The sequence below is a fragment of the Gossypium arboreum genome, chromosome 5 (assembly GCF_025698485.1).
Source record: "Gossypium arboreum isolate Shixiya-1 chromosome 5, ASM2569848v2, whole genome shotgun sequence".
Taxonomy (NCBI): domain Eukaryota; kingdom Viridiplantae; phylum Streptophyta; class Magnoliopsida; order Malvales; family Malvaceae; genus Gossypium; species Gossypium arboreum.
Window position 1 is genome coordinate 25781230 of NC_069074.1, and position 15920 is coordinate 25797149.

The 15920-nt window shown below is 28.4% G+C and overlaps 2 protein-coding genes and 1 pseudogene across 2 annotated transcripts; all 3 read right to left on the minus strand.

The window, feature by feature from the left end:
• Positions 1-2543: 2543 nt before the first annotated feature.
• Positions 2544-3230, minus strand: LOC108451850 (F-box protein GID2-like; annotated as a pseudogene).
• Positions 3231-5426: 2196 nt separating this feature from the next.
• Positions 5427-6622, minus strand: LOC108450726 (MFP1 attachment factor 1-like). Its single transcript, XM_017748475.2, has one exon. The coding sequence runs from the start codon at positions 6052-6054 to the stop codon at positions 5593-5595; it is 462 nt and encodes a 153-aa protein (XP_017603964.1). The 5' UTR covers positions 6055-6622; the 3' UTR covers positions 5427-5592.
• Positions 6623-9946: 3324 nt separating this feature from the next.
• Positions 9947-10715, minus strand: LOC108452226 (peamaclein-like). The gene is made up of 2 exons (XM_017749991.2): positions 10531-10715; positions 9947-10414 (listed from the first exon to the last, which is right to left on the minus strand). The coding sequence occupies exons 1-2, from the start codon at positions 10604-10606 to the stop codon at positions 10230-10232; spliced, it is 261 nt and encodes an 86-aa protein (XP_017605480.1). The 5' UTR covers positions 10607-10715; the 3' UTR covers positions 9947-10229.
• Positions 10716-15920: the final 5205 nt, after the last annotated feature.

Sequence of the window (15920 nt, forward strand, 5' to 3'; positions counted from 1 at the left end):
AATAACAAGAAATTAAGATACTTTAATCTTATAAACTTGTACAATTAATTAATTAATTAATTTAGATCTCTAAAATTATTATTTTATTTTTTTATAAATTTTCTAGAATTCTTATAATTTTATAAAAATATATATATAAATTTTGAAAATTTTACAAATATTTTGAAATTTAAAATTATTTTGAATTTTTTTTGTAATTTTTGTTGAGAGATAGACTAATTTATTCATTTTTAAATTTGACTGAGACCAAAAGAGTATTTACACTCATTTGTTATTCGAATTATTTGAATTGTAAATTTCAACTCGACTTGAACTCGAAACTCGAATCGAGTTATTCGAATTGACTCGAATAATTTGAATAACTCGATTCAATTAATTTGAAATCCAATTTTTTTCAATTTTTTTTCGAATTAAATCAAGTTTTTCCTACCTCTACATTTAATTGATGTCACAAATTAACATAACAGTTGATAAAGAATTGAATATTAAGATAATGGTGTTTTGGTCTTTATTAGTTTTATATGAAATATTTAAATAAAATAACTAAACATACAATTTTTAAGGATTAAACCCAAGCTTAAAGAATGTTTAACCATAAACACTTTGCCATTTCACGTATAACTCAATTATTTATTTTATATAAATCTAGTATAAATATATTTAAGATTTTAACTAAATTAGTGTTACTTATCAACCGGTCTCAATCAAGTCTAAAATTATTAAAACTTCATTTATTTTAATAAAATTTCATATAAAATATAAAAAATATTAAGATTGGAATCTAAAATATTAAAATATTTGACATTTCAATTTTATCATTTCAATAAAATTATATTTAATTATTATATTAATTCTTTAAAATTATAATAAACAAATCTCACCTACATAATGGACGTACTACAGTACCATAATCTAGTATATTCAAGTTTTATCTATTTTTATTTACCATACAACCACTTGTTATAATCTCAATCATGCTCGTAAACATTTTAAATTGTTGTGTAGTTTTTCATATGTATATATATAATTATTTTGTTCCTACAAAGAAAAAAAACTACATAGAGAGATTAAGACATTGATACGTGTCCTTATAACATATTTATGATTTTTTTTATTTCATTAATGATAGAAGAATTAATAATATTTATATTTATATAGTTAACATATTTTACCATTTATTGATTCAATCCTTTTATGTTAAAAAAGACCAATTAAGACATTTAACTAATCACAAATTGTTACGTATGATGTAATAACATCACGATATGTCATTATTAGAAATAAAATAATTTTTAAAAATAAAAAATACAAAAAGAAAAAAGAAAAAGAAAAGTAATTATAAAACCAAATACATTTAGAAAAATCATTAATTTTTTAAAATTTATTAAAATCTTCTAAAATGATAGAAAGTTAATTATAAACAATATTACAATATTTTAAAATAGTTGCAAGCTTCTTAGAATTGTTATCTTTATAATGTTATCTATACATAAAATCCAAAAAGAAATTGGGCAAAAATCAATCCCACTGTTGTTGGGCTTTGTTATATTAAATTTTTTTATAATTATTCTTTAATTTTTTTATTTTTAATAATTGCTAATAATTGATTGAACACAGTTTATGATTGGTTAGAAGTTTCAATCAATTTTTTTATGTCCAAAACATTTCATCAATAAAAAGTTAGGAATTAAAAAATTAATAACTAAAATGAGAGAACGACATATTTTTTATTTAAGATTATAAAATATCATGTAATTAAATTGAATCTTGATTATTTTTAAGTTGAGTTGAATGAGATATCAAAAGAATAAATAAGTATTTAAGATATCAAATTTTTACCACTTTTTCATTGGATGGTTTAATTTGAATGACAGAATGTTTATATTTTGATTAAAATAACAACTACCAACAAGTATTGAAAGTAATGGTTTGTTACATTATATTTTCAAGAAAATAATTCATAAATAAAATTTGAAGATAACATGGTTAAATTGAGCAATCACAAATCTCGACAGAATTAATCTCTATAAACTCAAATAAAAAAGAAAACCCAAAATTATTTTTCAGCTAGGAAGTCAACATGCCATTGTGTTGAATGGCAGTTAGCTGAGAATTATTGTTATGATATTTACTAATGTGACTCGCTAGTCTGTCGGGTCTTGACTCACACTCAGTATGGGTTTGTACATGCACAATATTCGTACATCTATAGCATAGGCGAGCTCAATATGAGGACACATAATACGTAATATGAGTTTGCGCCCAATATGAAGAGACATAATACGTAATATGAGTTTGCCTACACATGATGCGAGCCTTATGTATGTGAATCCACTTCAAATATACGTATATTAACTCTAAAATAAAGTATGTATCATTATACATGAAGATCTACTTAACATGTCATATTTATAAATAATAATTGTAATATATAAATAGACTGAAATTAACCGGTAAAATAAACACTCAACAATTTATATAAATTATTGGCGTCATTTTTAGTTGGTGAAATGTGAGAACTTAATAATATTGACACAAACATCTTTGGAAACCACAACATTATATGTAATAATCATAAATTCAAGAAACAATTTTTTCAATTTTCATACTTGAAATTACAACAGAATCACACAGCTACTTCACCAGCTTAAATACAAATGAAAAATCCCAAGCTAAATATAAGAAAATAAGAACCAATCCAAACGTAAAACAAAAGCCCAATAATACAATTATCTGCGCCTGCTTGTGAAATGCATCTTCTCATAATACTGTATAGAGATCAGAAGAGACAAAAAAAGGTGAACCTCATCTTTTCCCCACCGAGCAGGCGGCTTGGAGTTTATAATCTTGGGCGGAGCCCAAGGCAAAGGTGAAGCAGCTTGGGGTTTGGAAAGCGGCCAAAGGTAACGGGAGTGGAGACGGCGGAAACCACCGAGAGGTAAAACCACGTATCTAAGCTTTTGGGTTCCACAACCGATGTTAGCCCAGTGCCCGGTACAGATCAACTCCCAAAGACGCTCGTCTCTGGCAGTTTTGAGCCACAGCTTACTAACGCAGGAGGCCATTGCTAAGGTCCTGGCATCAACGTGTTTCAGAACCTCGTACAAAAGGTTTTCATCCAAATTCATGAACCACCTCAGTTTCGGGTTCGGGATCTTCCTTTACTCTCTTCAATTTGGTTGGGGGGAGGGAGAATCTGGGGAAATTCGTTTCATTGAAAGAAGCTGGAGCCTTCACAGTTGGGGGTAAGTTGTTGTTGAGATTTAATGTGAAAAAAGGAAAGGGCATTGGGTGGGGTGGGTGAGGGTTATTGGGGCCGCTTTTGTTGGGTATCAATGAGGACAAACAAGATAAATGGATGTGCTGCTGTACGGTTCCTCTGTTTTCTTTTTCATCTTCGGATAATGAATTCACAACTTTGTCTATTCTGCTTTTTTTTTTTTTTTCAAATCTATTCTTCATTTATGAGTTTTTTTTCAAAAAATTATTTAATTATTTAATTTAAAATGTTTAAATTAAAAATAAAAATTATGTTTGGTCAAATTTAAATTTGAAAATATAAAGCATGAATATTTCAATTAATAAAAATATAAAAAAGTTTAAAAGTACAAAAAGCACTCAAATTTAAATAAAAAAACCAATTAAGCCTGTTTTATTTTTATACTTATTTGAGTACTTAAACTTTAAGATGTATAAAAAATCTTTAAAATTTTTAAAAAAATAATTAAATAATTAATAAATTTATAAAAATTAAAATCAATAAAAGCTATAAATATTATTCAATTTTAATAAAAAATTCAGTATTAAAATTAGAAAAATATTAAAAATTATAAAATATATAGAATTATAAATTTATAAAGTCGTAAGAAAATCATAAAAATGTAAAGAAATATAAATTTCAGTAAAGAATATTTATAAAATTATCGTACAAAAAATCCATTTTATAAATTTTCTATAACTTTTATTAATTTTTATTTTTTATTATTTTTCACATACATGCCACGCTTGTGTTGCGTCACATGATATCTTTAATTGAAAAAACTAAGAGTCATTAATTTTGTTTATAAGGTTGGGCCTTTTATTTGTTTATTTATATAAAACATGCTTTGGATATGTTTTAAAAAAACAATCTTAAAATAAAATTTGATAAAAAGATGTTTATTAGGGGTGTTCATGAATCAGATCAGACCGGGTACAAGTTAGACTTATGCATAATATTAATATTCTTTCTGTCTATTCAAGCTCGGCCCGGCTCAGCTCAAAATATAAGCTTAAAATTTTGATCAAGTTCGTCTATATTTGTAAATGGTTAATTTGAGCCCGTTTTAGGACTACTCATTATTTTTAATTTTTAAAAAAATATATATTTATATTATTTTAATTTAATATTTAATAATTTAATATATTATTTCTTTATTAAACTTTATATATAATCATCTTTAACATTTTTTTAATATTTAAATTATAGTATATATAAAAAACATATTATAAAATTACTAATTTAAAACAAGTCGTCGGGCCGAGCTTGGACCTAAAAAGTTCAAACCTGAGTTAAGTCCATATTTTAAACATGCCTAATTTCTTTTTTGCCTAAGCCCATTTTTCAAACCTAATAATTTTGTCAAAATCCTCTTAAATTTCATACAGACCCTTGAGCTTGAACAATTAACCTGACCCATCAACGGGTCTAGCAATGGTGAACATTAATTTAAATACTTATATATATTAAAATTTAAATTTTATTTAATTATACATTAAAATTATATATAAATATATTTATTTTTATATTGTGCGAATATTCATGATTAATAGTTGGTATTTAACTTCACAACCAATGTTTAAATATTATCATTTATCTCATTTTTTTATTAGATTTTAAAAGAGTATGTATCACCCTACTCATAATTCATAAATAATTCATTCAAGTCTAAAATTTTCAATCAAAAAGAATTTAATATGATTCAAATATTTTCAAATTCAATGAGTGAGATAAGATAATACCATTTTGTGGTTAGTTTTTTTGGTAAACTACAAAATTAATCATTTAATTATTAGTTTATAATGTTATAGAAAATTTAAAATTTTAGTATTAATTCTTAAATTTTCAAAAATTAAAGAAAATTTAAAATTAAAAAATTAAAAGTTCATTTTAATAAAAATATTTTTATATTTATAAATAAATTAATACTCATTTTTCCCTTTTTCTTTGTTTCTTCAATAGAATCCCATGCATGCTTAAATTGCTTCGTGTCAGAAGTTTTTAAAAGAGAGTTTCAGTTCGACTGTTCTGTATTCCAAATGTTGAGAAGAGAAGCTAATTCAAGTAAAACTAGTGACTGAAATTGCATGAAACAGATCATTGAAGAACATGTAATGAAACTGAACCCTGGTGAGTTTCCTGGAAAATAAATCATCAATGAACACAATTTCTCCCACCTTCATTCTCTAAATTGCATTGTGCCAATGAATTGAGCAGCAAAAAGACAATCAACCCATGATAATCAAGCACATTTAGAAGCAGACCTCAAGAAAAACCCAAGATACCAATTACTAAGTTGAACAAAAATGACCCTGAATGATAAATAGAGAAACTCAAGCATCGGCCTTAGTGGACGAAGATATGAACTCTTCACCGCCCGCACTTACTGCGTTATTCGAGTCTACTTGAGCCGAATCTGATGGATCGGCGGTCGACGTAGTGGAAGCAGCTCGAGCTTTGACAGTGTCCAGCATACGTTTGCTCATCTCCTTGGAATACACCTGGAGGATCTCCATGCCGCTGTCGTCTTCGCCGGAGAACGATGCCCCGGCGAGCGAGAAAGCCTCCTGTTCGATCAACATGGCAGCGGCGGACGCTTCCTCTTTGGGGATAGTTCCGTAGCGTTTGGATAGGAGGGATTGTGAGGAGGACAGCGTCTCGATGAGACGGTTGATGACGGCATCCCGGGTCCGTTGGGTGGGGGGCCAAATTCGAAGGGTGAGATTGTTGAGCTTGGCGGAGGTGTCGCCTACTTGATGGCTCTTCGTCGCAGCGGTGGAATCAGGACCCGCCATTTGTATTGGGTGGTGACACTGAGGAGAGAGTGGGGAAATACTTGCTACTTGTTCTAGAAGCAAGCCAACTAAACAGCAGAGAAAAAGTTAAGCTGTTTAAGCTCCATGGGCTTCCTTTATGTGTTTGTAACCCTTGTCAGTCACTTAAACTGGTTGTTGCAGTGTACAAAATATCGAAACAAAACGCTCACCAAATTCCAAGACCTTTAATTTCGTTGTGCCCATTTTCATTTTTATTTTTGACAATCCAACGTTTTATTCAGACAAGTGCGGTTTATAAAAGAACGTGAAACAATCAAGGATTCAAAGTATCCAACTATGATTGTAGCCTCAGTGTTGAACTACGGACATGGGGAAATCTGACTTATTCCTGTTAAGACATCAAGCTCAAACCTGGGACAACTGACATTGTCTGATACCAGACACAGCTAACTCATACTTCTGAAAGAATATTGATCAATGGAGCTACCAATTTTTAGCTTTTGGCATGCTGATATTATCTCATATAGGTTAGATGCTGAATTGTTTGTGATCTTTAAAGTTAAGTTGGGTCTCTCCCAACTGATTTTAGATTAGATGCTTAACATAATAAGCAAGCGCAGATATGCAGTTTATCACTATTGGATTTATTAAAGTGAGTATTATCTTAGATTATTGTTTGCCTGTGAGCACAGTCTTCTCCTGATTCCAACTTAAAATTTTGAGGCCTGAAAGTTGTAGTCTAACCAAAGTGTAGGGATCCCCGTGAAATCCTAGTGGACTAGTCTTGTAATGATTCATGAGGTGGTTGCTGGTGGTGGAAACAACCGTAAGCTCCCATTTATGATGGCAGATTGGGTAGGTGAGGTTCAGCTACCAACGCCTTTTGACCAACAATTCTACTGAAATTACAGTAATAATAATAAGGTTTTTAATAGAGTTGAGATGTCTACTAATTGAGATGGTCCATCGCAAAAACTCAAGTACAGATAACGTAAATTCATTTTTATACATTTGTATGGCTGTCATTGCCATATGAAAGATGTACATAAAAATTTGATGATAGGAATCAACCCCAATATCTGATGCAGTAGATCAACTGATCATTTGTTTGAAACATTGTGGACTATGATGAAGATTGCCCAACTATGTGGTGGTCCTGGACTCTGAACCTAACCCATTCCTCATTTCAGAAAGGTCCCACCCCACGTGAACACCCTCTCCGTTTCTGGTGTCGCCACTCAAGTCTACCGACGAATCCCACCAAACGTTCCTTCTACTAATCAAGTCACCGATTTATACATTAAATTTCAATTAGAATGTTATTCTCAATGAATACTTTTAAAAAGTTTGGATAGTTTATATCATTGTTATAAAATATATATTTTAAAAAAAAATGAAATATTCATTTTAGATGTGATATTGTATAATAAAAGTTAAAATTTTTTGTTTAGGTTAAAATCTCAATTTAAAAGTATGTCAACAATTTGATAATAAGAACATTATGCTATGAGGCGTAAGAGTTTGAGTTCAATTCCGAAATAATCTTATCCCGTCCTTATTATATATATAAATATATTTTGAAAAAAAATCTATTTGTTTTCTTTATAAACATATAATGGAGATATTAATACAAATGAATACATTTAATTGGTTGAAGAACTAATAAAAATAATTAAATTAACAAAATAAATAAATAAATTATCAAATGTTAAATTAAATTCTAAATAATTTTATAAAAAGAATTTGAGGGCCAAAGAAGGCTTTTTTTACCTAAATATTATAAAAAATTTAAATCATTTACTTAAATAATATGTGTTTAAAACTATTTATCAAAATAATATGAAATAATAATATTTTAATAAATTATTACCATTAATGATGATTTGAGAATCCCGAGCCTTAAATCGTCACCAATTGAATTTTATTATCTCGAGATTTCAATGATAAGAATTTAAAAATAAAATATATAAAATTTATAGTATTATTCAAAAACATATTATTTTGATAAATAATTTGAGAGTCAATTTATTACAATATTTATGTTGGAATAGAAATATTAAATATTTAAGGGCCAAACAGTATAAATCCTATCTGACACTCGTATTTAAGGGAAGAAATGGTTGAAAATGGAAAATATACACTCAGCAGAAACATGGTAGGTTAGGTTGCTACTTTTGCCTTGTTTAGTTGTTTTGTCCTTTATGTTTCCAAAAAGTATTTTTATAATTTGTTTTAAGGCATAATGATTACTTTAGCATTAAATATTTTTATTTTTTATCAATTTAATTTTTATTTTTGAGTTAAATTTAACTATTTATCTTTCAGAAAGATTTAATTTATTTTTATTAGAAATATTGACTAAAATATTAATTTTTTAACTATATTGGTGTGACCGTCTATATATACTTTATTATGACATTACATTATTTGTTTTATATGTCATATCAACAAATAATTTAAATTTTATAAAACATTCAAAAAATAAAAAATTAGCATGAAGTACACATGGATTGCCATACGAGTTGTCATGTTTAAAAATTTAACATTTTAATCAGTATTTCCATTAAAGTAATTCGACTATTTTTAAAAAGTTGAGGGTCAAATTGAGCTAGAAAAAGAATAAGAGTCAAATTAACAAAAAATGTAAATGTTAAGGGCTTAATTTTTCATTATGTCTCAATTTAATAATAAAAGTTAATTTAAAATTAAATTTATTAATGATGCAAATTAATTTTATGATAATAGTTTAGAATCAAAAATATTTTTAAATTATTTGTTGAATGACATTAAAAACAAATAATGTCATGTCAGCATGAAATACACGTAGAATGTCATGCTGGTTGCTAAGCTAGCATTGTTAAAAATAATAATATTTTAGTCAACGATTACACTAAACAAAAGTAAATTAATTCTTTTGAAAGGTTAATAACTAAATTTAACTAAAATAATAATAAAGATTAAATTGACAAGAAATATAAACGTTGAGGCTAAATTTATCATTATACTTATTTATAATTATACTAGATTTATAGTTGTAAGCTTAATATATATAGATATATGTATATAACAAATTCAACAATTCAATGATTCGACCAATGGTTTTTTTTTTTAATTCTCCATGCCTGTTTTATGATCTATGATCAGAGTTTGTGGTTGCCCTTTTCAATAATGTATTCTCTAAGGATCAAACATACATCTTCCATTGAAAATGCAATCTGTTTACCATTACATCCAACACTTATTCATCGTAAAAATAAATAATATTTCAGAGAAAATATTACATATAGTGAAATTTGAACCTATAATATATTTGTTTATACAAATAATTACATTACAATAAAAAAGAAAGAAAGAAATTTACAAACACAAAAATTGAATCTTAAAACTCAAAAATTTACAAATCGAAATTTATATTAGGAACATTTTACTCTCAATGCTTGAAGATTTATAAAATAAATATAAAATATTAGCAAAAGTAATTTAATTAACACGTTTAAATTTTGAATGAAATCATAAAAAAAATTTGATCCTATAAATAAATATTGAGAATGGATTAAAATAGAAATTATAAGTCAAAACCCATAAGTTCGGCATTAAAATATTTAGAGAAACCTACCTTCAAATGATTCAGCTTTTATGGCAAACTGTAAAATATTAGTGCTATCTGAAAATTTTATTTAACTCTTATATATACTATATTTTGTGATGAAAAACATTAATATTATATTTATATTTATAAAAAAATTTCAACAAGATAATACATTAATATATATATATATATATATATATATATATATATATATTTTACACTCCCATTCAATCTTTAAACATCGTTTTATTTAAATATTTCATATAAAAATAAATATTGAGTTAACACGTAACATAAATTTAATTTGTTATACAAAATGAATTTTTAACTTAATATTTTCTGTTATATCCGAATAACAAATATCCAATATAATGCTCAACAAAGAGGTCATCAAACTCGAGTAACATAGTACATGAAAATTAGATAAAATAAAATGAGGCAACATAATTATAAACCATGAAAGGACCCATATTTTTTTCATTAACATATACTAGGTAAAAACTTGACTTAAATAAACCTTAATTAAATAGCCTAATGGAAACCTTAAATGGGTCCTGATGTTTAGGAAAAGTGATTGAAATACAAAATATAAAGCAAAAAGAATCTAAGGGCACTTGGGCTTGCCCTTGGAGTTCTTCAGGTCCCTGTAACAAGGGCATTCATGCTTGTTCCCATATGTCCCTGATGGAACACATTTGCATTTCGCACAGCAAATTCCACAGTACTTCAAGCATCTAGCTCTAATCCCTGCCTTTGAGCACCTTATCTTACACTTGGAATTGCAGAAACCTGCCCATTCATGAAAATCACAAACTCAATCATTAGCTTTTACAAATACTTGGGAAAAAGAAAAACAAAGTTTGAGATTTTTCCGTTTGTTTTAGCTTTGTTTGTTCATGTCCAACCTGCCATTGACACCTCGAAGAGAGAGGAGCTTAGAATAAGAGAAACAAGCAGGAATGTCACAAAGACAAGCTTCATTTTCTTTGCTTTGTAGGAAAAGAAAAAAAAAACCAAAGGAAGTGTAATTTAGCTAATGTTTTCTTACGAGGGTTGGCGATAAAATGAGCCCCCGAAGGGGATTTATTTATAACATAGCGACAAGTCCTGCTAGGGATAGGTAAAAAAAGTTAGGAAATTGCTTATAATTACCTAGGAAAAATAAGTAACATACATCAACAGAAAATTCCAGGCTGTCTTGGACTTGGAGGACCAAGATATGTTTTTGGTATGGTTGGGTGACATATCGTGTTAATTTATTGCTTTATGTAGAGTGTAAATATCGGATATAAGAATATGTGACGTATTAATAAAAAATGAATATATTTTCATATGTTTGTCAAATATATTTGAAATGTGAATATATTTTTCAAAGAATAAAATCGAGTTAATATAAAAGATGTACATGAAATATATATAAAAATAAAATATAAATATATTAATCTCTTAAAAATACAAAACTACAATTTAAATCTCTCTCTGTATTGGAGCAAAGCCAAAGAGTGGACACATGAGGTTGTTTAACATTCTCATACTTCAAAAATGGTAAAAAGCTTATTCTAATCTCCAAAAATTTATAATGAGATATATAATTTGATAGGGATGGGTTACATTTGGCAATCAATAGAGACATCGAGAAACTTCAAGCTAAAGTTGATGCTACCCCACTGATTAACCTTATTTTAAACATGAATAATAATGTCTTGGTTGATGATTGCAGTCTGTTCTTGACTACTATTCAAAACATATCGATTAAACACATATTAAGAGAAAGACTATGGAGTGCTTATGCTGTGGTTGTGCTAGGAAGTGGTTTTATGCCGTTGGATCTGCTGTTAACTATTTTACTCTGTAATGAACCTCCTACCAGTACTTTGCCTGTTATCATGGCTGAGGCCATTGGAACTGTCCTCTTTGCATGTTGTTGAGACTCAGGAACAATGCAAAGACCAAAAGTAACTATTTTTTAATTCAGGATCGTGAACTTATTTACCTCGAAGGTAATCTCGAGGCTCAACCCATTTTGTGAACATGAATTTGACTTTTGATAAAATGAAAAATTAAAAGGACATCAAAAATGATCTCAAGGCTCAACCCATTTTTGAAAACAGATTTGAGTTTTAATAAAATGAAAAACTGAAAAAGACTTCAACAGAAATCTCGAGGCTAAACTCATTTTTGAAAATAGATTCGACTTTTGGTAAAATGAAAAGAAAATACCTCTACAACAATCTTGAGGCTTGACTCATTTTTTAAAACGGATCCGGCTAGTAATAAAAGGAAAATGTAAAAAGACCTCAACAAAAGTCCCAATACTTGACTCATTTTTTTAAATTGAATTCAACTTTTGATGAAAATGAAAACTAAATGGAAAGGCTCGATCCCTTTTTGAAAACAAATTCGATTTTGATAAAAGATAATTAAAAGGACCTCGACAAAAATCTCAAGGCTTGACCCATTTTTAGAAAACAAATTCGATTTTTAATAAAAAGAAAATTGAAAAGATCTCGACAACAATCTAGAGGCTCAACACTCTTTGAAAGCTAAAACAAGAAAATAGACCTTAAGAGAAGTCCAAACATGCTACTAGGTAACTTTGCCTCATGTGAGAAATTTAAAACATTTTGGTGAGATTTAAAAATATCCTTAAGAGAGGTTTGAAAATATCTCTAGGGAAAGTCGAAAGCATCCTCAAGATAGAGTTTGAAAATATCTCAATAGAGATCTAAAAGCATCCTTAATAGAGGGTTTGAAAATATATCTCATAAGAGATTTGAAAGCATCTTAGAGATAAGGTTTGAAAATATCTCAACATAGATCTAAAAGCATCCTCAAGAGAGGGCTTGAAAATAAATCTCATAGGAGATCTGGAAGCATCCTCGAGATAGGATTTGAAAATATCTCAAGAGAGATCAAAAAGCATCCTTGAGAGAGGGTTTGAAAATATATATCAAGGGAGATATAAAAGCATCCTTGAGGGAGGATTTGAAAATATCTCAAGGGAGATCTAAAAGTATCCTCAAAGAGAGGGTTTGAAAATATATTTCATAGGAGATCTGAAAGCATCCTCGAGAAGGGACTCGAAAGTATCTCCAGGGAGATCTACAAATATCCTCAAGTGAGGGTTTGAAAATATATCTCAAGAGTGATATGAAAGCATTCTCGAGGGAGGATTTATAAGCATCTCAGGGGAGATCTAAAAGTATCCTTAAGAGAGGGTTTGAAAATATATCTCAAGGGAGATATGAAAGCATCCTTAAGAGAGGATTCAAAAGTATCTCAAGATAGATCTAAAAGTATCATCAAGAGAGGGTTTGAAAATATATCTAAAAGCATCTTTGAGAGATTTGGGAAAGGACATCTCAAGAGAGATCTAGTAACATCCTCAAGAAAGGGGGAACATAACCTCGTGACAGGCCTGAAAACTTTTCAATTGAATTTCCTAAACAAGAAACTCTATTATTTCAAAATATTTCTCTAGAGAGATTTGATAAAACATTTCATGAGATAAGAGTTTAATCATTATTTTAAAAAAGCTCTTACCTGAAAAGTTTCATTCAAAAATTCCAGACAATAGAAGTTTAACCAAAATGTCATACCAAGATACCTCCAAGCGAGAACAAAAATCAATTCCTTGCTATAAACATTCTTGGTATGAATGAATTTATGCAATGAATGTCATGCAAGTCATGGATGCTAAACTATACAATCAAATGTAATGAATGTCACAAGTATCATTTGATCATTATTTTTCACAATGAAAAACAAATTCTCCAACCCTTCACCCAATACTCAAAAGCACATAATTATAGTTTCAAATTGGCACTTCTTGTAATCTTTCTAATGCAATCTTTAATTGTAACAACCTAATTTTCAGTGGTGTCGGAACAGTGATTCAAGATCACTAAATCCGACAAATGAGTAGGAAATATTATTAATTTAGTGAGTATAAGTTAAATGTGAAGTTAGGAAAATTTTTGAAATAGTGAAATGTACTAAATATATATATATATTAAAATAATTAAAATTGAAAACGAGGCATCGAGACCTCGGGAATTTTAAATCGAGCCATAAATATTTTTATAAATATTTATGGAGTGTTAATAAGTTAGTATTAAAGTTTCGTCAAGAATTTTAAAGTACTGATAGCTAATTGAACAAAAAGGACTAAACTGTATCAAATACAAAATTGTGAGAAATGATTAAATAGCTTAAATGATAAAAGAAAGAGGGTTTAAAAGGAAAATAGACCCAAGGTCTATTTGGGCTGGACGGCAAGAGCATGAAATCACCAAGAAAATAAGGGGAATTAAGGGCAAAATTAGAAAATTGCAAAATTTACTTAATAAAGCTAGGACTAAAGTGGAATTATCTAGATTTCTCTTTATTTTTCTGCATTCTCATCAGAAAAAACACCATGGAAGAGTTCCCTTAAGCTGGGTTTTCATATTTTTACTGCAAGTAAGTTCAATTCTTGATTATTTCTTGAAATTTTTGTGTTTTTGTGACTTTTACAACTAGGTCCATTTGTTGAATTCATTAGTTCTTGATTCTATGAAAGAAATTGAAAGTTTCTATGAATATGTTCTAGAAGTATATGATGATTTGACATAGAATTAGAGCTTTAAATTATTTATATGCTGATTTTATTGAAAGAATTGAATAGAAAGTGAATGTTTGGGACCTAAATTGTAAAAGAGTTTGAAGTTAGAGTTTTATGTGGAAATTCTGAATTTAAATAGTTATGAAATAACTTATAATGTCTAGGAAAAGTATTAATTGAGAGAATTAGTTTAATTGAAGGGTTAATTAAGTAAGGACTGAATTGTATGAACTGTGAAATTTGGGGCAAAATGAAAATCAACATTTTGCACTAAAACAGTTTTGGACAGCAGCAATAGTCTAACTTTGAAAAATCTCAAAAAATTTTATAAATCTAATTAGAGAATGAATAAAATATGAAATTAAAGCTTATTGAGTCTAGTTTCTTATAGAAGAAATGGTGTAAGCAATGGAATTGTAAATCATAAGATATAATAAGTTTTGTGAGACAATGTCAGAATGATTTCGGGTTCCCCTGTTCTGACTTTGGAAAATCATAAAAAATAGGAGAAAAATAATTAATGGATTAAATTTATTTGTTTAAAATTCTTAAAGAGTCTATTTTCAATAGAAATAAGCAAGAACATCATCCGAATCTCGTACGATGAGATAATTAATTCTTAGTGAAGAAGGGTCGGAACTGTCAGATAGCAGAACAGGGGCAACTTTAAAGAATAAACTGTACTTATTGGATAAACCAAAAATTCTGAAAATTTTATGGTAATAAGATAAGTAAGTGTAGTTTCAGGAAAAATTAGTGGATCTTAATTTCAAGTTCTGTAGCTTCAGATATAAATAATTTAGTGACTATGACGCAAATGGACAGTTTTGAATATACATAAGTAAATAGTGAAATTATTGATAATGTTACTTGTTGCATGTTATATAAATTAAGGATGTGGAATGGAGAGGAGGAGGAGGAAAATATGTATGAATATTCAGCTAGCATGGCTAATTTGAATGTTTTAGGCTCATGGACTAAATTGAATAAAAGTAAAATTTTATGGGCAATTTTGTAAAAAAATGTTAGAAATGACCAATTTACATGAAATGGATTATTTTATTATTTAAATTACAAAATTGAATGAAATTATTAATTTAGCTCAAGATCGAGGAAAAACATGTTTTAAGGATTAAATTGAAAAGTGTTGAAATTATGGAAAATTCTGACATTTTATCGAATTCATAGGTTGTTATCAATTTGTGTGAGAATAACGGCTGGAAATAAGGATTAAATTGCAATAATTTTATTTTATTTTAACCTAAGGATGAAATCGTCATTAATTAAAAGTTTAGGGTAAAATGATAATTTTGTTTAGAGCATTAGTTGAATGTATTATAACATGAAATAAATGAAAACGACGATCAAATTTCTTTATAAAGATCCGGATGACTTGAATACGAGACTTGAACGTGGAAAAGAAAAGATATTGGATTAATAAAATATCTGATAAATGAATCGGTAACTCCGGTAATGCTCCGTAACTCTATTCCGGTGAAGGATTCGGGTTAGGGGCGTTACATTATTCTTTTCCGAGGTGACACTCTAGCTTAGAAGCTTCCAAAACTTCAACTTCCTTCAAGTGGTTCATATATCAACATGTTACCCCAGTCATCGCTTAGAATCCCTGAGAGTTTAGACGATTTCAGGTGGCTCTCATATCACATATTGTCTTAGTCATTACTCACAAGT